Source organism: Dromiciops gliroides, chromosome 1 (assembly GCF_019393635.1).
Source record: "Dromiciops gliroides isolate mDroGli1 chromosome 1, mDroGli1.pri, whole genome shotgun sequence".
NCBI classification, from domain to species: Eukaryota; Metazoa; Chordata; class Mammalia; order Microbiotheria; family Microbiotheriidae; genus Dromiciops; species Dromiciops gliroides.
In genome coordinates this window covers 80,553,115-80,580,417 of record NC_057861.1, presented here as the reverse complement: position 1 = coordinate 80,580,417, position 27,303 = coordinate 80,553,115, and the positions used below count along the sequence as shown (strand labels likewise).

The window sequence follows — 27,303 nt, the reverse complement described above, 5'->3', positions numbered from 1 at the left end:
TCTATACATGCAAAAGATAGTGATATTGAAGCCAGGTTGTATAAAAACACCTTAGGAACTATAGGTCTCACAGAAAAAAAGTCTAAAATATGAACACCATAATTCAAGGGATAATACAAGAAAACTTCCCAGAACTAAACACGAAAAACAAAGTGCCAATCAAAAGAATCCACAGGACGGCTAGGTGGCACAGTGGATAAAGCACCAGCCCTGGATTCAGGAGTACCTGAGTTCAAATCCGTCCTCAGACACTTGACACTTACCAGCTGGGTGACCCTGGGCAAGTCACTTAACCCCTATTGTCCAGCAAAAAAAAAACAAAAAAAGAATCCACAGAGTTCCTCCAGGAAAAAGAAAAAAAAACTCTATGCTGAAAATCCCAAGGTACATACATAATGGTTAAATTTAATGACTCCAGTTACCAACAACAAAGTCTACAGACAAGAAGAAAACTCTTCAAATACAAAGGAAAGGAAAACTGAATAACAAAAACAAAAACAAAAACAAACCTATGCTGTACCCACCAGAAACTGCAGAAGAAAAAAAATGATATTCAAAAAACAAAAAAGCCTAAGATACAAACCAAGATGATATACCCTGAATACTTGAGCCTACCTATCAATTAAAAAATATGACTTTCAATAGAGACATTAGGACAATTAAAAAAAAAAAAACAAATAAGCAGCTTACTTGCTTTGCACACATCTCAGAGAACAGAAACAAAAGAAAGCTAAACAAATACAAGAACCAAGGAAGGCATAAGTAACAAAATAAATTTCCAGGGGTGGGGGGAGGATAGAATGAAAAAGACCCCTGTGGAGTTAAAGACAACAACAAAATAACAGGGGTACTATTAAGAGATTTCTTTTTTAAAGTATACCAGGAGACAAAGGAAAAGGCAGAACTCAAATAGAAGTGATGGTTGAGGAACGGGCCTGATACAACATAGACTAAACCTCAACGCCTACAAGTGAATAAATATCTATTTGTTTGTGTGACTAAATAACAGAAAATGAGAACACATAAAAGGGTAGAGGGGAGGTAAAAGATAGAAGGGAAAATATAAAGTGCCCTGATTAAGTCCAGTGTTAACAATGAAGCAAAAATAACTCTTGTAGCCACTCAGGAAAAGGAGTACTAACCTGGGAACAAGTGAAGTGTCAAAGGAAAAGATTAAAAGACAAGAAAGAAATAGAGAAATCTCAATTCAGTGGAGGGAGGAGGGGTGAAGAGGAAGGAGCAAGTGAAGAGCGCTCCCATGGGAAGGGAGAGAAATATTCTACAATAGGAAATGGGGACTTTATAATGGGTATAAATCTAGGGATTTGGTGCTTAGGGAGTCCTCAGCCTCATAGAGTGGTTTGTCTTCAGGGCCAGTATCCTACCTTAGATGAAGACAAATCAGATATCTTGGAGACAACTGACATCCAAAAGAGGACAGCATGAACATAGAAAATAAAAAGATTTCATGGCAAATGGGGGAAATGATCATGGGGAAAGCAAGGGGTAATAATGAATTACACAAAGACAAAGGAAAATTTCTACTATGGAGCAATAGTTCTATCTTCTTTTATCTCCTGCTAGAATTGATGTTTCTAGACAAGGCACAATTTTAAATGGAATGAGGGGGGCGGCTAGGTGGCGCAGTAGATAAAGCACCAGCCCTGGATTCAGGAGTACCTGAGTTCAAATCCGTCCTCAGACACTTGACACTTACTAGCTGTGTGACCCTGGGCAAGTCACTTAACCCCTATTGCCCTGCAAAAAAAAAAAAAAAAAAAGGAATGAGGGGCAACATTTATAAGGCAATAACAGAGACTATTTAAAAGAAGGAACTCAAAATAGGTACCTTAGAAGCTTTAATTCCCTATAGACTATAGAGATTGAAGAAGGAATAAATAGGTGTGAGGAATATTAATGAAAAAAATAAAAGTCTAGAACAGACAGAAAGGAGAAAGAATTACTGAAGAGAAAAATGGAAGGGAGTAATTCACTTTTTAGATAAAAATGAGGGGAAAAGAGAAAGAGGGATTTTTTTTAAGTGAGGCAATTGGGGTTAAGTGACTTGCCCGGGGTCACACAGCTAGTAAGTGTTAAATGCCTGAGGTCAAATTAGAACTCAGGTACTCCTGATTCCAGGGCCAGTGCTCTATCCACTGCACCACCTAGCTGCCCCGAAAGAAGGATTTTGACAACAACTGAGAAAAAAGGGGTAAGATTTAGACAACTAGATAAATAAAAGATAAAGGAAATAATGTTACAAAAAATTACAAAAATAGGGGAAGAAGGAACAAATGAGATGAGTGTTTGAAGATAAGAGGGAAAAAGCCTGTCGGTTGCTTTGAAAAACAGATTAAGCAAAAATAACTGAAAAGACAAAGTATTATCTTTACAGAGGAATAACAATAATAACTCCCCAAAAATCCCAATTCAGAAAAATGGAGGCAAATATAAACCTATCTCATCACTCTAAATGTGAATGGATTAAACAATCCAATTTTTAAAATGAGTGACAGATTAGTTAAAAAAAAACAAACTCCTACAATCTGCTGCTTATAAGTGTAACTGAGCCTTTGGAACATGCCCAGTTTGCCCCACATGAAGGCACCCCCTAACAGGACTTGTCCTGGCCATGCCCAAATCTCCTGAGATGAAGCACTCCCCATTCCCTACCATGAAAGTGAGTGTAGTCTCCTTTGATTGGCTGCCTAACCAGGATGGCCTGTGTCTTTAAAACAGGCAAGACTTGAGACAGTCGCTTTTTACTGGCTCGCATCCTTTCCTGCTCATTCTTTCCTGCTTTTTCCAGAGTGTGAAGATAACTTTTTCCACAATCAATCAGTCAAGGGTGCCATGAATTCAACCTGTGATAGGGGAAGGATTTCCTTCCCCTGCTCTTCTTTTTACCCTGGTTCCAAGAAATGGGCTAGGGATGTTTTGTTTTGTCTTGTTCTGTTTCATTTATCCTCAATCTCTAGGTACAGGCAGTGACTGGACTCGGAAGCTTGAGCTATGATGACCATGGAGCCAGGATTCTGGGTAGGATAGTGTAGCTAACCAGGCCAGCAAAAAAAGCCAGGTTACCTGAGGACACAAGAGGGGTTTTAGGCTTGGAACTGTGATTTATTGTATAGGAAGCTAAACTGTGAACCCAATCCCCTTTCCCTGCCTCAGAGACTGAGATGGTATGTGGGGGAGGCAAAGGAGGGAGGGAGTTATATGCCACATGTATTGGGGAGTGAATTTGTATGTTTGTGATCATACCTTTTGAAGTAAATATTCCTTTGTCAGAGCTAATCCAATTGTTAGTGGCTAAACTGAATTGGGGTGCAGGGGATCCAACCCCCTGTACTTGAGGGAACACCATTGGCAGGAGCTGGAGCCTCTGGCAAACAGCCTAAAAGCCTCCAAGCCCCCTTAAGGGTACCTGAGAACCCTGGGAAAAGAGTAAGGAATCACATATCTAGCTTTCCAGTCAGTGAGGGCCAGGGTAGGCAAGTATTACACAAGAAACACACCTTCAGAGCAAAGATAAACACAGAATAAAAATGAGGGGCTGGATGAAAATTTATTATGTAGTAAATGAATCCAAAAAAGCAGGATTTGCAATCATGCTATCAGGCAATGCAAAAGCAAATATTTGCAACATAAAAAGAGATAAGCTATGTTACACTGAAGGGAACCATAGACAACAATTGCATATCAATTTTAAATGTAAATGCTCCAAATGCTTTGGCATCAAAATTCATAAAGGAAAAATTAACTGAATTATAAGAGATATAGTAATAGCAGGAAACTGAATGCCCCTCTTATTTAACAAATCTAACAAAATCATGGATAAAAGGGAAAATATACATTTAAACAAAATGCTGGAGAAATTAGAGCAATAAGATACATGGTGTCTTTCCCCAGAGATTCCTAAAGAATATAAGTATTTTTTATCACCACATGAAACTTTTACAAAAATAGAGTGTATATTAGGGCACAAAGATATTGCAAATAAATGTCAAAAGGTAGAAATAATAAACACATCCTTTACAGATAATAATGCAATAACAATATCAGTTCAGGTCATAGAAACAAAAGACATGGACTCAAATGGAGAATTTTAAATGAAATCTTTAATAATGAGTAGGTCAAAGAGCAAAGCCTAGAAACAATGAATTATGTAAATGAAAAGTATAATGATGAAACAATATACCAAAATTTCCCAGATGCAATAAAGTATTTCTCAGAAGGAACAGAATATCCCTGGGGACAGCTAGGTGGTGCAGTGGATAAAGCACTGGCCCTGGATTCAGGAGGACCTGAGTTCAAATCCAACCTCAGACACTTGATGCTTACTAGTTGTGTGACCCTGGGCAAGTCACTTAACCCCCATTGCCCTGCCTAAAAAAGGGGGTGGGAACAATATCCCTAACAACAAACATTAACAAAATAGAAAAGGAGGGGATTAATGAACAGAATATACATTTTTGAGATATTTTCTTTTTGTTTAAATTTGTATTTTCAATTCCAAATTCTCTCCCTTATTCCACCACCTCCCCTATCCATTGAGAAAGCAAGAAATATGAGGTTCATTATATATATATGAAGCTATATAAAATATATTGCCATATTAGCCACGTCGTGGAAAAATAAAGAAAAAATATGCTTTAATATGCACTCAGAGTCCATTAGTTCTCTAAATAAAGTAGGATAGCATTTTGCATCATGAGTCCTTTGGAACTGTCATGGATCATTGTACTGATCATAGTAGCTAAGTCTTTTATAGTTGATTATCAGTATAATATTGCTATTACTGTGTATGATGTTTTCCTGGTTCTGCTCACTTCACTTTGCATCAGTTCATATGTCTTCCCAGATTTTTCTGAAACCATATCCTTCATCATGTATTACAGCAGAATAGCATTCTATCACAATCATATACTATAACTTGTCCAGCTATTCCCCAATTGGTAAGCATCACATAAGTGTCCAATTCTTCGGTTTTGCAAGAAACTGAAAATGTTTCTACTGGGATAGGACAAGATTTAGGTGGTATGAGATGACTTTTTAATTATTATAGTGGCTGCCACATCAGAAAAATTATTATTTTCATTGATCTGAGGGTATAAGAAGGAACAATGGATTTAATTCATAGAAAGATAGATTCAGGGCTTGCTATCAGGATAATAACTAGAGCTCTCTAAAAGCAGAATGTACTAACTCGGGAAGTAATGTGTTCCCTTTTATCGGAGGTGTTCAAATGAAGGCTAGGTAACTACTTGTTGCCCATTTCAATTCAGATATGAGTTGAACTACATGGATCTTGGGGCCTTTTCCAGTTCTAAAATTGTGAGATATTTGATGGCATTTTAGATAGTGACTTTAGTTAGTAGGTTCAGGCATCACTGTTGCTATCGCCAATGGCTGAGAAATGCTTCACTAGTGAACTTTTATAGGTAAAACAGATTTTCTACAGTACTTTTCTATAGTTAAATTACCTGTTATTTCTGCCTTCGCTTTACTTTTGGGTATTTATTTCATGATGAGGTGGAAGACCAATGAATTTGCAGTCAGAAAATGTAGATTTTTATCCCAGATTTTCCCTTTACTAACTGTTACCTTGGACAAGTCACTGAACCTCTTTGCACTTCAGTTTACTTATCTATAAAAGGAGGCAGTTGATCTAAATTATTCCTAATGTGCCTTCCAATTCTCAATAAACATAGTGATTTATAAAAAAAAAAAAGTTTCCACTTCTTCACCACCACAAAAAAATAGCTGCTATAAATATTTTTTTACATATGGATTATTTTCCTCTTTCTTTGATCTCTTTGGGGTATAGACCTCATAGGTATTACTGAGTCAAAGGGTATGCATAGTTTTGCCCTTTGGGTATAGTTCCAAATTGTTCTCCAGAATGGTTGGACCAGTTCACAGCTCCAACAACAATTTGTTAGTGTGCCTATTTTTCCATATCCCTTCTAGCATTTGTCATTTTCCTTTTCTGTCATTTTAGTCAATGTGATGAGTATCAAATGGTACCTCAGAGTTGTTTTAATTTTCATTTCTCTAATTATTCATGATTTAGAACATTTTTTCCATGTGATTATTTCAATATGACTAGCTTTGATTTCTTCTTCTGAAAACTTTCTTTTCATAACCTTTGACCATTTATCAACTTGGGAAAGCATATACATTTTTTAAAATTAGAGTCAACAAATAATATAATCTAAAATATATGTAAAAGAGATAACAAAAATTAAAATAGAAATAGATAAAATGGAAGTCAAAATGTACATAGAATGATCAAGTTAAACATTCATTCTTTGAAAAGACTAACATCACTGTTAAATCTTTAGCCAACCTGATTAAAAAGAAGAGGAGAGAAAAATCAAATCAATACAATAGCAAACAAGCAAGGTTAAATCACAACAAAAACCAAAAGAAATAAAAATAATTATCAGAACCTACTTTGAACTACTTTGAACACATGCTAACAAAACCGAGAACACAAAAGAAGTCGAGTAATATTTTTTTTAAATATAGAGTAACAAAACTAACAGAAGATCAAATAGAGATCTTAAATAATCCAGTTTCAGAAAAGAAAATAGAACTGGTTGTTAATAAACTACTAAAGGAGGTGGAGGGACTCCTGGTTCTTTTTTTTTTTCCTTTTTCTTTTTTTTTTTGCAGGGCAATGAGGGTTAAGTGACTTGCCCAGGGTCACACAACTAGTAAGCATCAAGTGTCTGAGGCTGGATTTGAACTCAGGTCCTCCTGAATCCAGGGTCAGTGCTTTATCCACTGTGCCACCTAGCTTCCCCTCAGGACTCCTGGTTCTGATGGATTCATAGGAAAATTCTTTAAAACTTTTAAAGAATAATTAGAAGCAATAGTATAAAAATTATTGATCAAAATGGAGAAAAAAACATTCTACCAAATTTTTTACATGAGACAAATATAATTCTAATACCTAAACCAGGGAAGAACATGGCACAAAAGGCAAACTATAAACGAATATTAATAAATATTGAACAAAAAATAAATAAAATCTTGTCAGAATACAGAAATTCATCAAAGAAATTATTCATTATAACTAATTGGATTTATAACAGGGATGCTTCAACATTAGGGAAACAATCAACATTAATCAATCAACATTAAACAAACATATTAAAAACAAAATAATCCAGAGGATATGATTAATTCAGTAAATGCAGAAAAAAGGCTTTGACGATATATAACACTCATTTTTGATAAAATTTTTTAAAAACCTCTACAAGGAATAGGCAGGGGGAAATGTGTTTAATATCACAAAATATATCTGTCTAAAATCAAAAGCAAGCATCACAAGCATGTGGATAGAAGCTTTCTCAATAATATGGAAGTAAAGAAAAGATGCCAACTCTCCCCATTATTATTTGACATAGTTATAGAAATGCCAGCAGTAGAAATAAGTCAAGAGAAAGAAATTAAAGTTGTAAAGATAGGTAAACATGAAATAAAAACTATCCATATTTGCTGATGATATGATAGTTTACTTAGAAAAGCCTAGGAAATCAGCAAATATACTAACTGAAATGAGTAATTGCTTCAGCAAAGTTTCAGGCTACAAAAGAAATCTTCAAAAATCAATGGCATTGGGGGCAGCTAAGTGGTGCAGTGGATAAGGCACTGGCCCTGGATTCAGGAGGACCTCAGTTCAAATCCAACCTCAGACACTTGACACTTACTAGCTGTATGACCCTGGGCAAGTCACTTAACCCTCATTGCCCCACAAAAAAAGAGAGAGAGAGAGAAAGAAAAAGAAAAAAAAACATTTCCTATTAGTTCAAAAACAGATAATTTAAGCAATGGAACAGACTAGACAAGAAACAATTTTTAATGGACCTCAATCACCCAGTGTTTAATAAACTGAAAAATATAAATTCCTCAAGAAAGAACTTATTTAATAAGGAAAAATGGTGGGAAAACTAGAAAATAGTATGGCAGAAATTGGGGTATGACCTACTACATTCCACAATAAACTCAAAATGGGAAGGAAAAAAAAGACCTGAATATTAAAGATCATACAGTAAAAAATTAGAAGAGAAGCAAATACTATATATTTCACAACTATGGAAAGGAAATATATATATATATATATATATATGTATATATATATATATATATATTGGTGAGGCAATTGGGGTTAAGTGACTTGCCCAGAGTCATACAGCTAGTGTTAAGTGTCTGAGACCAGATTTGAACTCAGGTCCTCCTGACTCCAGGGCCAGTGTTCTATCCACTGCACCACCTAGCTGCCCTGAAAGGAGATATATTCTTAACCAAACAAGAGATGGAGGCAATTACAAAAGATAAAATAGATAACTTTGGTTATATAAAATTTAAAAGCTTCAGTATAAACAAATTACTGTATCTAGGATAAGAAGGGAATAAGAATGGGGGAACAATAACTTTGTATCAAATGATTCAGAAAGGGTTTGGTGTCCAAGATATAAAGATAAATAATCTATAGGTTGAATTTTTTATCTAAAAAGAAAATTCTGAGGCTTAATATTTCCAAGTGAATAATAATGATTTAATAGCAGAGCTGGCAAGTTACCATTAAACCAGGTCAAGTAATCCCTTGTAATCAGTGACAATTTTCCAGGTTTATGGAGCTTATCTTTATAGGAGTGGGGGGTTGGGGGGGAGCGATATGGTTTCTGTAATCTCTGGGGTCTAACCTAATTGGAGCTTGCCAGAAAGGGCATGCTATACCCAAGCCAATGGACCAGAACAGGAATGATACTGGGAAAGCCCAGGACTCACAGCATTCCAAGGTAACCTTCCTGCCCATATTGCTCTCAGCCTAACTTCCCTTGAGATCATGGCAGAGAGAAGGCTATGAGCAAAGACCTGGAGGAGAAACAGTCTGGGTAGATGCTGGGGCAGCGAGAAGATTCGTTTTCATGAGACATTAAAGGACAGAGGAGGATATTGGTGAGATCAGGCTGGAAAATCTCACTAGAAGACAAGTCTGGGGGGGGGGGCGGGGGAAGAGGAGAAGGCTCAGCAGGGAGATATCCTCAGGAGGAAGGGAAATGGGGAGGAGATATCCTTGACTGGCTAAAAGGGATCCCTGGGTGAAGACTTTAATGTTAATCATCACTACCTGCCTATCCCTTGCCCCAGATGAGACAACCAAAAGTCATGAGGGTCCTCTTCCTTCTTGTTGGACGAGGAACCAGGTGAGACCCAAGATGAAATTAGGGGAGATCCTGTTGGGGCTCTAATATGCGAGATAATAGGAAAGAAAGAGAAAAGGGAAACATTAGGATTATGGGAGAGACTGGGTATAGGAAAGAAACTTCAGGATTTGGGAGGAGACTGAAACTGTGTTGGGGGATATTCTGAGATTGAGGACAATGACACTGGGAATAGGAGAAGCGGAAGAGTCCTCAGACTAAGGGGAGGAAGATTTCCAGTCATGGGAGGACCATCTGCCTATCCCCCATATGGAGCAAGAGGGGTGCCTATGGACTAAATGAGGGACAGCATTCAGAATATCCCTGACCTGGGCAGGGCATGGGGGTGGGGGGGAAGCAGGAGGAACTTGAGGGAAATGGAGGCTAGAGGAGACTGAGAAAACAGAGTCTTCAGCTAATTGGAGAAATGGGGAGGAATAGGGTAGATCTTACTTATCCATATTGTACATCATACCTGTGAACATAATGAGTTGTGTTTCCTGTGTTCAGTGGTACTGTGGTTTGAAATTGGGCCTAGAGTCAGGAAGATTTGAGTTCAAATCTGTCCTCAGATACTAAATTATGCTCCTGGGTAAGTCACTTCACCTTTGCCTTCCTCAGTTTCCTCAACTGTAAAATAGAAGCTATATAGCAGGGCTTCTTAAACTTTTTCTATTCACAACTGTTTTTCACCTGAGAAATTTTTAGATGAACCTGGGTATATAGGTACATAAAATTGGTATATATAACATTTACTGTTGCCAAATTTTTCAGGCCCCCCACATTAACTTATACAACCCCATTTGGGGTCATGACCCACAGTTTAAAAAGCTTTGATATATAGCACCTACCTGCCAGGGTTGTTGTGAGGATGAAATAAGATAGTATTTATAAAGTGCTTGAGACAGTTACCTGCCACATAGTAGTAGGTGCTTAATAAATGCTTATTCCTTGGCTGGACAAGTTGTGGTATATGAATACAATGGAATACTATTGTGCTGTAAGAAACGATGAGCAGGAGGAGTTCAGAGAAACCTGGAGGGTCTTGCGTGGGCTGATGATGAGTGAGATGAGCAGAACCAGAAGAACATTGTACACAGTATCATCAACATTGAGTGTTGATCTACTGTGATGGACTATATTCTTTTCACCAATGCAATGGTACAGAAGAGTTCCAGGGAACTCATGATAGAAGAGGATCTCCAAATCTAAGGAAAAAAAAAAAGAACTGTGGAGTATAGATGCTGAATGAAGCATACTATTTCTTTTGTTTTTGGTGCTGTTGTTTTTTCTATTTTGAGGTTTTTCATCATTGCTCTGATTCTTCTCTTATAACATGACTAATGCAGAAATAGGATTAATGTTATTATGTGTATATACATATACATATATACATATATATATATATATATATAACCTATATCAGATTACCTGCTGTCTAGGGGAGGGGGGAGGGAGGGGAGGGAGGGGAAAAAATCTGAAATTGGAAAGCCTGTATAAACAAAAGTTGAGGACTATCTTTACATGTAACGGGAAAAAAATAAAATACTTTATTAATAAATAAATGCTTATTCCTTTCTCCTTCCCTTGATTAAGTTATATATTTGTGAACATAGAGTTAACAATGTTAGCTCAAATTTTTATACTGCTTTAAGGTTTACAAAGCAGTTATAGATAGAATGTGTGTGTGAGAGAGAGAGAGAGAAAGAGAGAGGAGGAGGAGGAGGAGAGAGAGAGAGAGAGAGAGAGAGAGAGAGAGAGAGAGAGAGAGAGAGAGAGAGAGAATTATTATACCCATTTCGCAGAAGGGGTAACTGAGGTTCTGAGAGGTAAAGGGATAGCACAGGTCATATGACTATTAAGGGCCTGAGCCAAGATTCAAAGCCTCAAGCACAGTAAGTTAGTGAGTTGATTTTGGGAGCAGAAGGAACTGTATGTTTTTGTATGGATGTACACAGAAAACTATCACCATGTAGCTGGTAAGGTACATATTTGTAATTAATTACACAATTGATTGTGTGTTTGTATAGTCAGTGGGGCAGGTAGGTAGCAGAGTGGATAGAGTATCAGGCATGGAATCAAGAAGACTCATCTTCGTAAGTTCAAATGCAGGCTCAGACACTTACTAGTTCTGTGACCTTGGGCAAGTCACTTAATCCTGTTTGCCTCGGTTTCCTCATCTGTCAAATAAGATGGAGAAGGAAATGGCCAATTGCTTCAGTATCTTTGCCAAGAAAACCTCCAAATGGGGTCATGTTGCTTTTGTGCTTTTGTTTTTGTTTTTTTCGGGGCAATTGGGGTTAAGTGACTTGCCCAGGGTCACACAGCTAGTAAGTGTTAAGTGTCTGAGGCTGGATTTGAACTCAGGTCCTCCTGAATCCAGGGCCAGTGCTCTATCCACTGAGCCACCTAGCTGCCTCCAAATGGAGTCATGTTGTACACAACTGAAATGATTAAATAAAAGTCAGTGAGTTGTGTGTTTCTGAAATAAGTGAAACCATACACGTTTATGAACACAGTGGACCATGCACTTGTGACAATGTGAATGGGCCTCTCATTGAGCTTTGCCCTTGGGATTTTCTTATTGTCTTAGGGCTGCAACCCCCACTTAAGAATGCTGGGTCAGTGTTTATCTGGTACCCACTGGTTTACAAAAACTGACTTCCCATCAACAAGGAACCAATCCAGAATCTTACAGAAGAAAGTTTTCTTAAAAGAAGGGAATGGGGGTGAAGGGGTGGGGAGGGGGTTGGACCCAGAGATTGAAAAGAATGAGTGAAGAAAGTAGGAAGGAAGGGGGTAGAGCCAAGATGGCAAGGAAAGGCAGTGATTTGCCTGAGCTCTCCCAAAGACTCTTCCAAATACCTTCAAATAATGCCATAAGACAATTCCTGGAGCAGTAGAACCCACAAATAGACAGAGTGGAATAATTTTACAGCCAAAGACAACTTAGAAAGGAGGCAGGAACCATTCTGGAGAGCAATTTGGAACTATGCCTAAAGGGCTATAGAACTGTGCACACCCTTTGAGTCAGCAATACCACTGCTAGGCTGATATCCCAAAGACATCCCCAAAAAGAGAAAAAGATCTCTTTGTACAAAAATATTTATAGCAGCTCTTTTTGTGGTAGCTAAGAATTCAAAATCAAAGGAATGTCCATCAATTGGGGCATGGCTAAACAAGCTGTGGTACATGATGGTGATAGAATATTATTGTGCCCTAAGAAATGACGAGCAGGATAACTTCAGAAAAGCCTGGAAAGACATGTATGAAATGATATATTGTGAAGTAAGCAGAACCAAGAGAACATTGTACACAAAGACAGCAATATTGTTTGATGGAGAACTGTGAATGACTTGATTATTCTCAACAATACAATGGTCCAAGACAATCCCAAAGGACTATTGATCAAACATACTCTCCATCTCCAAAGAAAGAACTGATATTGATGGAACAGACTGAAGCATGCTATTTTTCACTTTCTTTTTTTCCTTTTAATCAAGTTTTCTTGTACAAAATGACAAATATGGTAATGTATTACATAATTTTTTAAAAAAAGAAGGGAGGCAAGAAAGGTCTCTTTTACCAGGGTAAGAGTGGAGCACAGCCCAGCACAGGCTGCACCAGTGCAGATCTAGTCCCAGCACAGACCTAGCCACAGCCACAGTAAACCAGGAGGAGGCCTTTCTAGCCTCTGAATCAGCAATGGCAGCAACTGCTTCTGGAATTCATCCCACAGACAGTAAGAGGGTCAAACAATTGGCCAGAAGGAGATTACAGGGATCTCTTTGCCAGCAGTGAGGCAGGACTCTGTTGTTTTGCCCATACTCAGATCCAAGTCACAGTCTTGGGTGGCAGTCCCAGGTAGCGGAGGAGCACAAGTACACAAGAGCTTGCAGTCACAGTGGAGCAGGATTCTATTCAAAGTTCCAGGGGGCAGCTAGGTGGTACAGTGGATAAAACACTGGCTTTGTATTCAGGAAGACTTGAGTTCAAATCCAGCCTCAGACACTTGACACTAGCTGTGTGACCCTGGGCAAGTCACTTAACCCTCACTGCCCTGCAAAAACAAAAACAAAAAAACAAAAACAAAAATAGTTCCACAGCAGAAAAGCAGGCCTATGGTTGCTTGCAGGCCAGGAGAGTGGTAAGCATACGTTTCTTTTTAAATCATACCACCTTTGAAGAATTAAAAACTTACAAATACCTAGAAGTATCTCTGAAAACAGCTGCACAAACCCCCTGAAGCTTGGGACAGTGCACCCTCCACCCACTTTAACAGAGTTAAAAGTCAAGAAATAGGCTGGGAAAATGAGCAAACAGAAAAAAAAATGCTCACCCTCGAAAGTTTCTATGGTGACAAGGAAAATCAAAATATACCCTCAGAAGAAGATAACAAAGTCAAAGCTCCTACATGCAAAGCTTCCAAGAAAAATGTGAATTGGTCTCAGGCCATAGAAGCACTCAAAAAGGACTTTGAAAATAAAGTAAGAGTTGGAACAGCTAGATGGCGCAGTGGATAGAGCACCGGCCCTGGAGTCAGGAGTACCTGAGTTCAAATCCAGCCTCAGATACTTAACACTAGCTGTGTGACCCTGGGCAAGTCACTTAACTCCAATTGCCTCACTTAAAAAAAAAATAAAGTAAGAGAGGTAGAGGAAAAAATAGAAAGAGAAATGAGAGTGATGCAAGAAAATCACGAAAAAAAAGTCAACACACACAAAAAATACTGAAGATAATAACACCTTAAAAAACAGACTAGGTTTTTTTTTTCCTTTTAATCAAGTTTTCTTGTACAAAATGACAGATATGGTCATGTTTTAAATAATCATACATGTATAATCCATATAAGATTGCTACCTCAGGGAGGGGGAGGGAAGGGAGGGAAAGAGGGATAAAAATTGGAATCCAAAACTATAAATAAAAATTTTTATTATTTAAAAAACAGACTATGCCAAATGGTAAAAGAGATACAAAAAGTCAATGAGGAAAAGAATGCTTTGAAAAGGCAAATTAGCCAAATAGAAAAGGAGGTACAAAAGCTCTCTGAAGAAAATAACTCCTTAAAAATTAGGATTGAGCAAATGGAAGCTAATGACTTTATTTTTTTTGTTGTTTTGTTTTGGTTTTGGTTTTGGTTTTTTTTGCAGGGCAATGGGGGTTAAGTGACTTGCCCAAGGTCACACAGCTAGTAAGTGTCAAGTGTCTGAGGCCTGATTTGAACTCAGGAACTCCTGAATCCAGGGCCAGTGCTTTATCCACTGCACCACCTAGCTGCCCAACTAATGACTTTATAAGAAATCAAAAAACAATAAAGAAAATCCAAATGAATGAAAAAATAGAGGGCAATGTGAAATATCTCCCTAGAAAAACAGCTAACCTGGAAAATAGATCCAGCAGAGATAATTTGAAAATTATTGGACCACCTGAAAACCATGATTAAAAAAAAAAGAGCTTGGACATCCTCTTCCAAGAGATTGTCCTGATACTCTAGAAGCAGAAGGTAAAATAGAAATTGAAAGAATCCACCAATCACCTCCTGAAAGAGATCCCCAAATGAAAACTCCCAGGAATATAACATCCAAATTCCAGAGCTCCCAGGTCAAGGAGAAAATATTGCAAGCAGCCAGAAAGAAACAATTCAAGTATTGTGGAGCCACGGTCAGGATAACACAAGATTTAGCAGCTTTCTACATTAAAGGAGCAGAGGTCTTGGAATATGATATTCTGGAGGACAAATGAACTGGAACTACAACCAAGAATCACCTACCCAGAAAAACTGAGTATAATCCTTCAGGGGGGAAAATGGGAATTCAATGAAAGAAAGGACCTTCAGGCATTCTCGATGAAAAGACCTGCACTGAATAGAAAATTTGACTTTCAAATACAAGACTCTAGAGAAGCATAAAAAGCTAAACAGGAAAAAGAAACCATAATAGATATTAAAAGTTTAACTTTTTACATTCCTACATGGGAAGATGATATTTGTAACTCATAACTTGTAAGTCATAAGAACTTTCTCATTATTAGGGCAGGTGGAATATATTTAGACAGATGGCACAGGTGTGAGTTGAATGTGAAGGTATGATATCTTTTAAAAATAAAATCAAGGGGTGAGAGAAGAATGCAATGGGAGAAAGGGAAAGAGAGAGGTAGAATGGGGTAAAGTATCTCACATAAAAGAAGCAAAAAAAGCTTATACAGTGGAGGGGAAGATGGGGGAGGTGGTGGGGAGTGAGTGAACCTTACTCTCATCAAAATTTGCTCAAAGAGGGAATAATATACACACTCAATTGTGTATAGTCATCTATCTTACGCTGCAAGAAAGTAGGAAGAGAAGAGGATGGGGGAGGGCGGGGGAAATAGAAGGGAGAGCAGATTGAGGGAGGGAGCAGTCAGAAGCAAAACACCTTTGAGGAGGGAAAGGGTGAAAGGAGATAGAGAATAGAGTGAATGACATAGGGAGGGAGTAGGATGGCAGGAAATTCAGTTAGCAATAGTAACTGTGAAATGATGAGCAGGATGCTCTCAGAAAAACCTGGAAGGACTTACATGAGCTGATGCAAAATGAGATGTACTGTATACAAAGTAACAGCAATATTGTAAGATGATCAGCTGTGAATGACTTGGCTTTTCTCAGGAATGCAATGATCCAAGGCAACTCTGAAGGACTTATAAAATATGTGATCCATCTCCAAAGAACTGATGGTGTCTGAATACAGATTGAAGCATATTTTTTAAATTTCTTTTTCTTAAGTTTTTTTTTGTCTGTTTTCTTTTACAACCTAATGTGGAAATGTTTTTCCTGACTACACATGTATAACTTATATTGAATTATTTACATTCTTAAGGGGGGAGGGAGGAAAGGAGGAAGAGAATAGGGAACATAAAGTTATTAAAATTGTTTTTACATGCAACTGGGGGGAAAATTAATTTCTAAATAAGTGGAAAAAACCATTCCAAAAAAAAAAGAGTAGGAAGGGAGAGAGAGAGATGTATGCAAATTGCCCCAGATTGAGTCCTGACTGAGAGGTCTCTGAAGATTGCTCAGCTCCACCCCAGTGTTTCCTATCTTAGACCTGAACTCCAGGAAGGAAGAAAGGATGGGGATGTAATTGGTGGGAAAGTTGCAGTGGGGGGAAGGGCCTGAATGTTTTTAAGTTATAAACTTGACAATCATCAGTAAATACAACTCTTCAAATACGTAACCCCTCACCCCAAGAAAATGCTATATATGAAATCTTCAATTGGAACCATTTGCAGTTTAATAAATATATTAATTTTCACACCAATGTCAAGTTCTTCCTTTCTGCTTACAACTCCTCCCTTTCTGGGTTTTCTGAATATTTTCCAGATTTTTGTACCTGCTATGGATATTTATTATTATTTGTAGAGTTGGAAGAAAGAGTATAAATTGATGTTTTGTTTGCACTTCCTTAGTTCTGCCTCACCCTAGCTCCCTTAGTATCCACCAGTTAAGTGTCTCAGGAAGGGAGAGGGTAGCTCTCCAGCATTCTCCAATTTTTCCCTGTCCCAGATGAGGACAAAAGTTCTGAGTCATGCTCCTTTCCTGGGGTGCTGCTCTTCCATGCTGTGTGTCTATCTGTCTGCTTAGTTCTCCATCTCCATCTGTCTGTCTCTGTCACTCTGTTGATTTGTCTGCTAATTTATCTGTCTCTCTGTCATCTATCTGCCTGCCTATCAGTCAGTCTAACTGTCTGCCTATCTTTGTATTTCTGTCTTCTGGCTTTGCCTGTCTGTCTCTGTTGTTCTTTCTTTTCTTTCTTTCTTTCTTTCTTTCTTTCTTTCTTTCTTTCTTTCTTTCTTTCTTTCTTTCTTTCTTTCTTTCTCTCTCTCTCTCTCCCTCCCTCCCTCCATCTCTCTCTCTCTCTTTCTTTCTTGGTGACGCAATTGGGGTTAGGTGACTTGCCCAGACTCACACAGCTACTAAGTGTCAAGTGTCTGAGGCTGGATTTGAACTCAGGTCCTCCTGAATCCAGGGCCAGTGCTCTATCCACTGAACCACCTAGCTGCCCCCTATCTCTGTTGTTCTGATGATCACGCCCAGACAAAAAGATACCCAGATGTTGAACCTCCAGGCTCCTGATCATTCAGTGAGGCCCAAGGAAAGAGCACACCAGGAGATCTGCCCAAATCCCCCATCCCTCAGGGTCTCACTAGAGATGGAGTTGAACTCAATAAAGAAACAGAAGGGGAGTCCATGACAGACAAAGCCAGCCAGAAAACTAAGCACCTAAGCCATTTAGTGTCCAGGTCTTCACAAGGAGGCACCCATCTAACCAGAGATAACAGTGGAAGGGAAGGGCAATTACTGGGAATATCACCCCCAGAAAAATCAGTGACCTTTTCACAGGATCAGCAGGCCCAAGTTTAGCCCATTCCTGGGTCCTGCCCATTCTGTTAATATCTGCTGGGGAGATGCCAAGCTCATCAGTACCCACCCGGGCTATGACCCTTCTGTATGTTGATAGCATGGATTGGTTTGTGTAAATCAATGAACAAGGTTAATCATTTGTGCCATCTGGACACCCGTGCTTAGGATGGCTTTCTGAAGTGCCCAGGAGTGTCTTTCAATTGAGGAGTGGTTAAACAAATTGTGGTATTGATATGGAATGGAATATTACTGTACTGTAAGTAAAGAAACACATTCAGAAAAGCATGAGAAGATTTATATGATCTTATGCAAAGTGAATTAAGCAAAGCCAAAGAAACAAGATGCACAATGACTACAACAATATGGAAGAAAACTAAACTCCCCCCCAAAAAAATAAATATACACCAAAACCCCATAAATTGAATATTGTGTGATTAGAATAATCAAGGTTGGCTTTGGAGAAGAGATGTGAAAATGCACATTTTCTGCAGAGGCAGCGGGCTATGGACATGAAGTATGGTATTACTTGATGTGTTGAACTTCTGAATCATTTTTTTTCTTTTCTCCTTCCTTCTTTTTAATTACCAAGAATAGTTCTCTGGGTATGATGGGGGATGAAAAGGGACACATTTAAAAATGATTTTTTTAAAAAGATATTAATAAAAAAAATTAAACCCTAAAAGTGGCATAATAATGGGAGTTTCTCTTATATTGGGACAAAATTTTCCTGGAACCCACAGAAAGTTAGCTAGCTGTCCCACTGAATAGAATGCTATGGTTGGAGTAGTGATAATCTGAATTCACATCCTGACTCTAACATTTTCTAACCCAGGGAAGCTTCTGTCACCCTCAATTTCTTTGTGACCCCATTTAGTGTTTTCTTGGCAAAGTTACTGGAGTGGTTTGCCATCTCCTTTTCTTGTTCATTTAATGGATGATGAAAACGAAGCAATGTTGCTCAGGGTCACACAGCTAGTAAGTGTCTGGGGTCAGGTTTGAACTCAGGAAGATGAATCTTCCAAACTCCAGGCCCAGCACTTTATCCACTGCTCCATATAACTGCCCATGAATGGTACTGTAGGAAACAACAAATCAAAAGAATCAAGAGAAACCTGGGAAGACACAGGAACAGATGAGGAATAAAGCAGAACAAAAAAAATAATAAACACAATGACAACAAAAATATTAAATGGACATTTTTTTTAAAAAGTGAAACCAAACACTGTATTATAATTCTTAATTATGACCCAGAGAAGAGATGAGAAAATGTATCTCTCTCCTTTCATTGGAGAGGTAGGGGATTCTGGGTACAAAGTATTCCCTAGGCTGGTAAACTTGGTCATTCATTGTATTAGATGATTTTGCTGACGAGCTTTTGTTTCTTTCACCCTTTAGTATGAGGGATGGCTTTCTGAGTAGGGGAGGGTGGGATGGACATATTTAGAAAGGGATGCAATATAAAAACAAAAGACATAAATGAAAAGAAAGATAACCCTCCACACATCCCTCCATTAGGGACTGAGTGTTCAATAGTTCCTGGGTAGCTCCCACTTGTAACAAATGAGGGAATGGGGCAGCTAGATGGCACAGTGGATAGAGCACCGGCCCTGGATTCAGGAGTACCTGAGTTCAAATCTGGCCTCAGACACTTAACACTTACTAGCTGTGTGACCCTGGGCAAGTCACTTAACCCCAATTGCCTTACTAAAAAAAAAAAAAAAACAAATGAGGGAATGCCGAGGCACTGATAACCCCAGAAGAGAAAATGTCTATTTGTTTCTGTGCATCTGTCTGTGTAGATGTGTGGGTCCTCATACATGCATGTGTGTCTATCAGGACTGACAAAATTCTGTTAAATGCTGTTTGCAACTGGTCTAGAAGCAGGAGAGGGAAGGTGCAGAGAGAAAGTTGCCTATCTCTTCCTGAGGCATAAGAGAAACCACAAGGCAGGGTATACAGGGAGGTGACTGAAGCCCTCACAGCATGGCCCAGATGGAGGCAGGTCCGAGGCTGAGCAGGAGTGCCCCCATCAGGGCAAAGGGACTTCCCCTGATCCCATCTGCCCCATTACACAGTTCCTTCACACAGCAGGAATAATCCACTTTGATAAGAGGTGGGGAGATCCTGGCCTTTTCCAATGATTCCCTGAAAAAATTCTCACAGTTTTCAACACAGCCCTTGAAGTAGATTTTTTTGTCCTGTGGCCCTGTGGGAAACAGAAGAAGAGAATGGCATTCAAGGCTTAAACCATCAGACAGAAATTCCTTCCCCCCTCACTCTTCTACATCCTGTTCCAGTCATAGCACTCTCCTCACCATCTCCTGCACATCATAGGCCCAGTGATAATTCTCCCTCTATTGTTCAGGATGCTACTCTTCTCTCCCAACCTGAATCTTATGGTCCTCAAGACCTACCTCCTTCAGGAAGCCTTCCCTGAATACTCCAACCCACAACGATTGCTCCATCCTCTGAATTTGTGCTATGCTTCCTACTTTCACTCATTCATTCATTATCATCCCAGCCAGTTCAAGGGCTCTTATCACCTCTTGTTCAGACTACTATCTATTGTCTCCAGTCTCTCCCCTTCTCCAATCAATCTTCTCTACACCTGTCAAATTTATAACCCTAAAGCACAGGTTTGACCACATCACTCTCCCTGGTTCATGAAGTTCCATCTTGCCTCTTGAATAAAATACAATTTCATTCTATTTCATTCTGAAAGCCTTTTACCATCTGCATCTGACCCCCTTTATACACTCTCCTTTCCATCAAACTGTCTCATGTACACAACATTCTATCTTCTGTTTCTGTGCCTCTGACTGCACAGCTGATCCCCATACCTAAACTGTACTCCTCCTTTACCAGCAATTCATGGAATCTCTGGCTGCCTTTAGACTCAGTTCACATCATATCCCACCTTCTAGAGGAAGACCCCACTCCCTCCCCTCCTAGATATTCCTTTGTAGTGACTTTTTATAGATATAGATACATATAATTTTCTCTGAAAAATGTTATTTTCTCCCAATAGAATATAAACTCCTTGAAGTCAGGGACTGTTTTGTTTCCCAGGGTCACATAGTTAATAAGTGTCTGAGGTCAAATTTGAATTCAAACTGATATTGAGAATTCAATTCCTAACTGCAGACCCATCACTCACGAACAGTACCACCACCAGCTGCTTCAATGAGGCAATGGGGATGAGGCAAAAGATTAAGCAACTGAAGCCGTTTGCCCAAAGTCTTAGGCATACTTGTAATATGTAATAATTGCACACTTGTAATAAACAACAAAAACATCAGGACTGAAAGAGGGTCACAGAAGGAGGAACAAGCTAGATGATGCAGTAGTGAGTTAGACTTAGAGTCAGGAAGATCTGAATTCAAATTCTGTCTTAAGACACTTACAAGCTTCATGACTCTAGGCAAGTCAATTAATTAACCTTAAGTTTACCTCAGTTTCTCAGTCTCTAAAATGAAACTAATAATAGTGCCTACTTCTCAGTATCCCCATCTGTAAAATGAGCCAGAGAAATGGCAAAACCACTCCAGGATCTTTGCCAAGAAAACCTCCAATGGGGTCATAAAGACTCAGATAGGACTAAAAAATGACTAAACAACCTTTTGGTGTTGTGGTGAGGATCAAATAGTATTCGTAAAGAGCTTTGCAAACCTTAAAGTGCCTTATAAATGCTATTATTTATTTGTTGTTGGGTCGTGTCCAATTCTTTGTGACCCCATGGCACACTGATGCTGTCCATGGGGTTTTCTGGAGGGAAAAAATACTGGAGTGATTCTACCATTTCCTTCTCCAGTAGATTAAGGCAAACAGAGATTAAACAATTTGCCCAGGGTCACAAAGCTACTAAAGTGTCTGAGGCTGCATTTGAATTCAAATCTTCCTGGTTCCAAGCCCAGCACTCTATCCACTGAGCCACCTAGCTGCCTCCTATATAAATGGTAATTCAGAGTCTTACTCCCAAGTGTCCACCAATGAATTTCTGCAGAAGTATTAAAGATAATAGCCTAATGTAAGCCCCTCCCCAGCCCTCTAGTAGATAAACAGCTGTTTCTTCTGCATTGGGGAGCTGTCCAATTGAGGCTCATTTAAGAGAAGCGGGAAAACAAGGATGGCATCACATGCTCACACATAAAGTTATACACATGTCCACCAGGAGTCAAGCCCTACAAATTGCCTTTGACTCTTGATAAAATGCAAACTCTCAGGGGCAGCTAGGTGGCACAGTGGATAGAGCACCGGCCCTGGAGTCAGGAGGACCTGAGTTCAAATCCAGCCTCAGACACTAAACACTTACTAGCTGTGTGGCCGTGGGCAAATCACTTAACCCCAATTGTCTCACAAAAAAAAAAAAAGCAAACTCTCCCCAAAACCTTCTAGTAGATAAATGATCTACATGAACATAGACTAGTTCTCTTCATCTGTCCACTGAAATCTAGGATCCACTGTATCAATTCATGCCTCTGACCTGAGAGAAATTATTATTTTCTATTATATTAATAACCAATTATTAAATTAGGATTGAGTTTTTTCCTTTCTATTTCCTCATTCAGGGACCAGCCCTTGCAGGTCATTCAGTCAGTCTCTGAGGAACATTGTTGATAGATAAGATTGCCCAAATCTTCTGGGTACATGTTCTGCAATCTTGGGTGAGACCTTACTCAACTAGAAGGCCTTTCAAACAGACTCTAATCTAGGTGGATTCTTGCCCTTAGGAAGTGTTATGCCCTTGCAGCCCCTCTTTTGTGGTCTAGGGTAACCCAAGTTATGAAAAATAAAACCAACCAGAGTGGTCTGGGTAGAGATGGATTCCTTTGTCCAGAATGCTGGAGACAGCTGAGTGGCATGATCAAATCATATTCTCAGCAGGAGGAGCTGAAGACTTTTAGTCTACCTACCTATTAATACTTCCACTCCCTCATTAACCATTCACCCATCAGGGTTAATTTTCATCTGTCAGGGACACTTCCTTTTCCAGAGGTATTTAAAAATTAGGAGATCTCCATGGTTTTGTCTTTGGTTGCTGAAACCACCGACCATCAATTTGTTGATTATCAGCTAGCCTAGTTAATAAATTGATTATTAATTACTCAGAAGCTCTGTCTCTCAGGCTTTTCATTCCTCTCAGACCTGAACCCTAACTCCTAACTCCTCACCTCAGTACCCATATCTCTGGTAACTGATTCCTGGATTTGCATGACTAACCTGGTATTTCTGGACCCTCCATTAGCAGGGACTTCCCAGCTGGGGCCCTTCTTACTCTTTATTCCAACCATCTTTCAAAATATCAGCCTGTACCCATACAGTTCCATCAATCTATGGAGGTTATCTCTCTAAGTATGGAAGAAAAACAAAGCAGGCATAGTAGGAAGGATCACTGGGTTTAGATGAATTCAAGACACCTAGGGTTGGGTTCTGGCTCTCATGTCAGTCACCTCTCATCTCTGAGCTTCGATTTCCTCATGCGTAATATGAAAAGGCTGGATTGGGTGATCTAACCCAATTGGGTCCCTTCCATCTCTGAAATTCAATATTCTATGTTCACTCCCCTCCTCTTAAAAATGAAGACATTGAACTAGAATATTACTAAAGCCCCTTCAATTCTAACACTGTGTAGCTCTGTGGATTTCAGGTATCTACTCGCCTGGCTAGAGGCAGGAGCTGACCTTTTACTAGTCGAACAATTCTCATTCTGTGGGGAAAGGAGGAGATTCCAGGCTAGCACTAGACCCTTTGGAATCCCATTCACTATAGTCCCATCTGGCTAAGTTGCCCACTGAGCGTGGAGTCTTGAACACTAGCTGAGCTCTGACAGGACTCACCATTTTTATTTGAAGCTTCCAAACTCCCACAATGAGTTGCTGTCGTGGAGCACTGCACAGGACTACATTGACTGGATTGATTTGTACAGTTGTAGCACTTGATACTATGGACTGCAGAGAGGAAATCCCTTTGGTTAGATGGGCTGAGGAAGGTCACCCAGGGCTACAACATAAAGACCTAGGTGCCCCACCCCTATGCCACCCATGGCTGAGGCAAAGCAGTGGAGAAATCAGACTCCTTTCCCCACAGCTTAGACCTCAAGAGCCGGAGATCTGGGGAGGGTGAGATCTTCCCACAGTAGTCCTGGAATTCTCCCCCTCCCACTTCCTACCCATCTCCCATAGAGACACCATTTACCAGACAGATACGATTCACCAAGCCCACAAACTCACAACCACAACCCCCTGAGCCCCAAAACATAGAAACCCCACCCCAGTCTGAAGGCTCTCCCTCTTCCCAGTCCCAGAGTCCCCTCCCTCACCACTACCAAATGTCCCAAGGTCTGACCTGGCTCCACACAGAGTAGGATGCTCAGCAGGACAGGGAAAAGGACCTTCATGGTTGTTCTTGGCTGTCTCGGCCTGGAGATGGGGGTGGAGAGAACAAGATGGAGTGTTCAACAATCTCCTTAAATATCTACCTAACACCTAGGGCTCTCTCATCCTCTGGACTCCCCTAACCCTAACCCTTTCCATTCCTCTAACTGATCTTTGAATCTCTGTGATTGCATCCTTCACCATCACCACATTCCTTATGATGCCTGCATCCCTCCTGGCACCTGTCATTCCAGTCCCATCCTGAGACTCCTTTCCATCCTTCCATACATGAAGAGTCCCTTCAATCAATCAATCAATCAATTAACAATCAATCAATTAAGCATCTGCTGCATCCCAGGCACAGTGCTAGGATCTGGGGGGAAACTGAAGGTGAAACTGAAAACAGTGTCTGCTCTCAAGGATCTGAGAACCTAAGCAGGAGAAACAACATACACACATATAAGCCTGTATAAGAGAAGTAAGAGGCAATTTGTCAGGAAAAACATGAGGGGCCAGGGGACATAGAAAAGCCCTCCAATCGTACCTGAGCTTAGCCTTGAGAAAACCAGGAATCATGAGAGGGAAAGGTGAAGAGGAGATGTATTCCTAGCAGGGGGAACAGCCAGCTCAAAGGCATGGCAATGATATAGACGGGATGATCTGTAAGCAAGGAGGTCAGTTTGCCTGGAAGGTAGCACAATAAGGCTGGAAAGGTAGATTAGGGCAAAATTGAAAAGGCCTTTAAATGCCAAACAGAGGCATTTATATTTTATCATGGAGGCAAAGGAGAGTCACTGGAGCTGGTTGAGGAGCATGAGATGGTCAGATTGACACTTTCAGAAACTGTTTGGCAATGGTGTTATTTGGCATTTGGATTGTTGAAAGGATTTTGTATTATATTTCAGGATTTGGGGGGCAATGTATTTTTACATTGCACTTAGGCAATTAGATTATTGAGGGGAAAGACAAGACAGGGAGACCAATGGCTACTTCCCTGATCCAGGCAGAGATGAGTGAGAGCGAGGTGGAGGATAAAACAATGAGCTTGTGAACCTGCATAGCGAATAGTGACCTCAGCAGAACTCAGCAGAAATAAATAAGGCAGTTCAGAAGAGGAAAAAAAGGGGTGTTTGGGGGGGAAGGAGATATAGGTGTCTAGTTTAGAGCATGTTGAGCTAAAGAAGTTGATAAGGAGATCCAAGCAAATACGAAATATATTTAAAGTAATTTGGAGGAGTGCTACTGACATGGGGAGAAAAGGCACTACCACCACAGAGATGAAGGCTGCTTTACTCCAGCTTCTTCCTCCCCCTTCCAGGAGCAGACTGGCACTCCAGCTCCCATCCTGGCTCATGACATCTAAGTAGCCCCAGACCCATCACACTGCCCTTGGACCATCTCCCAGACAAGCTGACACACACCTTCTCTACCTGTCACTTCTCCATCCCCCTCTTTCCTCAGGTAACAGTGTCTCTGGTGTCAGTAATCAAACAATGACATTCCTAAGAAGAGTGGGTCAATTAATTGCCCTGACACCACACACCTTCCTGTGACATCCCTGTCCCCAACCACCCATTCTCTGGCCACCATTCCAGTCCAGACGTGTGGTCTCCTCCTATGGGAATGTAGGCTTCTTATGGGCAGAAACGTATCTGTCTTCCCATCTTTTAGCACTGTGCCTGGCAATCAGCAAAGTTCCTGGGCATAGTGGGCACTTATAAATATTTATTGACTGATAACTGAATAGGTGAGGAATGCAAAGTGTAAGAAAAGCTATAAAGGTGGGAGGGGGAGGTTATGGAGAATTTTAAAAGCCAAACACTTGGTAAAAGTTTTCATTCGGGGCAGCTAGGTGGCACAGTGGATAGAGCACCAGCCCTGGAGTCAGGAGTACCTGAATTCAAATCTGGCCTCAGACACTTGACTCTAGCTGTGTGACCCCGGGCAAGTCACTTAACCCCCATTGCCCCGCAAAAAAAAAGTTTTCATTCACTCATTCATTCATGGATGAAGCACTAGAACTGGAATTTGCTATTCTAAGATAGAAATGAGGAGGGAGCGTGATCCCTAATTACCTTTCCTCCTCCTCCCATTTCTAGCACAGCACTCACATTTCCACCCTCCTTTATCCAAATACTTTAGACCCCACTTTCCTCTTGAAGCTGGTGGCCCTGCAGAATGATACATGAGAAAGTCAAACTCCCTCTCTATGACCAAATATCTCTCCAGATGCCTACCATGAGCACTATACACTGTGTGAATGGGTGGTGATGGAGGGGGTGGGAAGGGCCTGGTTGGAAGGCTGGAGGGGGTGGGGGTGGGGGTGGGGGTGGGGGAGAGGAGATTTTGATAGTTACTAAGGACTCTAAATTGAGAGCTGCTTTAGAAATCGCCCAGTCTTGTCCACTCATTTTACAAAGTCCCTGAGGGCCTGAGAGAAGTTACCTGGCCCAAATTCAACTAATAAATAGTAAATAGTAGAAGCCAGATCCCAACCCAGGGCCAGAGGCCTTTTTATCCAAAACCAGTGCCCTTTCCACTAAACACTTCTCTAGACTCCTGGTTTTAAAGTCTCACACTCTCCCCTCCCCCCCCCCCCACCATCACCATCACCACTATCTAGGGTGTGGATCTGGGAGGAAAAATGAATTTCTGAAACAATTCCCCTTCAAGACACAAAACACTAAGAGAGATTATAAAATCCAGAAGCTACACAGTCCCACCCCCTTACTTTACAGATTAAGCAACTCCAGCCAAAGGGAAAGTGACTTTGCCAGAGTTTTCACAGATTGGAAGGGACAGAATTCGAAGCCAGGTACCCTGATTTCCAAATATGGCAATGCTCTTTCCACTGAGGGCGGTGTGGGAGGATGGAGGCGAGCTTGCCCACTTGGAAGTACTCCTCCCCACCCCCATCCCCAGGTCTGGGCCCCCCTCACCTGCGGGACAGCTTGGTCTGACCAAGTCGGTCTTTGCACACGACTTAGCCCCAGCGCAGTTCGGAATCTGCCTTCCTCCTCTGGTGCCACCCTGGCTATTGACAACTGGTTTCTGCTAAGTCTGGGAGTGGTACTGGAACAAGAGCCCAACTCCGCCCCTCCGTGCCCGGGCACAAGACACCTCCCTCCAATCCTTTCCGTTCTTCCCCTCCCCCAGCACCTCCATCCCGGGCCAGTCCAAGGCGGCCCCCAAATCGGGTGCTTCCTCCCAGCTCCTCGTGACCCTGGGGCTCCCTGGGTTCCCCAGGTTCTAGTGGGGCCATCTTGGCCCGTTTAGTGTACCTGCAGCCTCCGCTGGACAAGTTCCGCTGAGGGCA

General features: G+C 40.5%; 1 protein-coding gene across 1 annotated transcript; it reads right to left on the bottom strand.

Annotated features, from left to right (window-relative positions):
• Positions 1-17,886: 17,886 nt before the first annotated feature.
• LOC122737092 (lymphocyte antigen 6H-like) lies at positions 17,887-27,063 on the bottom strand. The gene is made up of 4 exons (XM_043979527.1): positions 26,927-27,063; positions 23,959-24,032; positions 23,451-23,561; positions 17,887-19,819 (listed from the first exon to the last, which is right to left on the bottom strand). Exons 2-4 carry the CDS (start codon positions 24,008-24,010, stop codon positions 19,590-19,592), a joined length of 393 nt encoding a protein of 130 aa, XP_043835462.1. The 5' UTR covers positions 24,011-24,032; positions 26,927-27,063; the 3' UTR covers positions 17,887-19,589.
• Positions 27,064-27,303: the final 240 nt, after the last annotated feature.

Bases quoted from the DNA above. Each gene is read 5' to 3' on its own strand.
- LOC122737092 (XM_043979527.1), bottom strand. From the start codon at position 24,010: ATGAAGGTCCTTTTCCCTGTCCTGCTGAGCATCCTACTCTGTGTGGAG. The intron at 23,562-23,958 runs GTCAGACCTTGG...TCCTCTCTGCAG, and splicing joins CCTACTCTGTGTGGAGCCAG to TCCATAGTATCAAGTGCTAC. The intron at 19,820-23,450 runs GTGAGTCCTGTC...TGTTTCCCACAG, and splicing joins GGAAGCTTCAAATAAAAATG to GGCCACAGGACAAAAAAATC.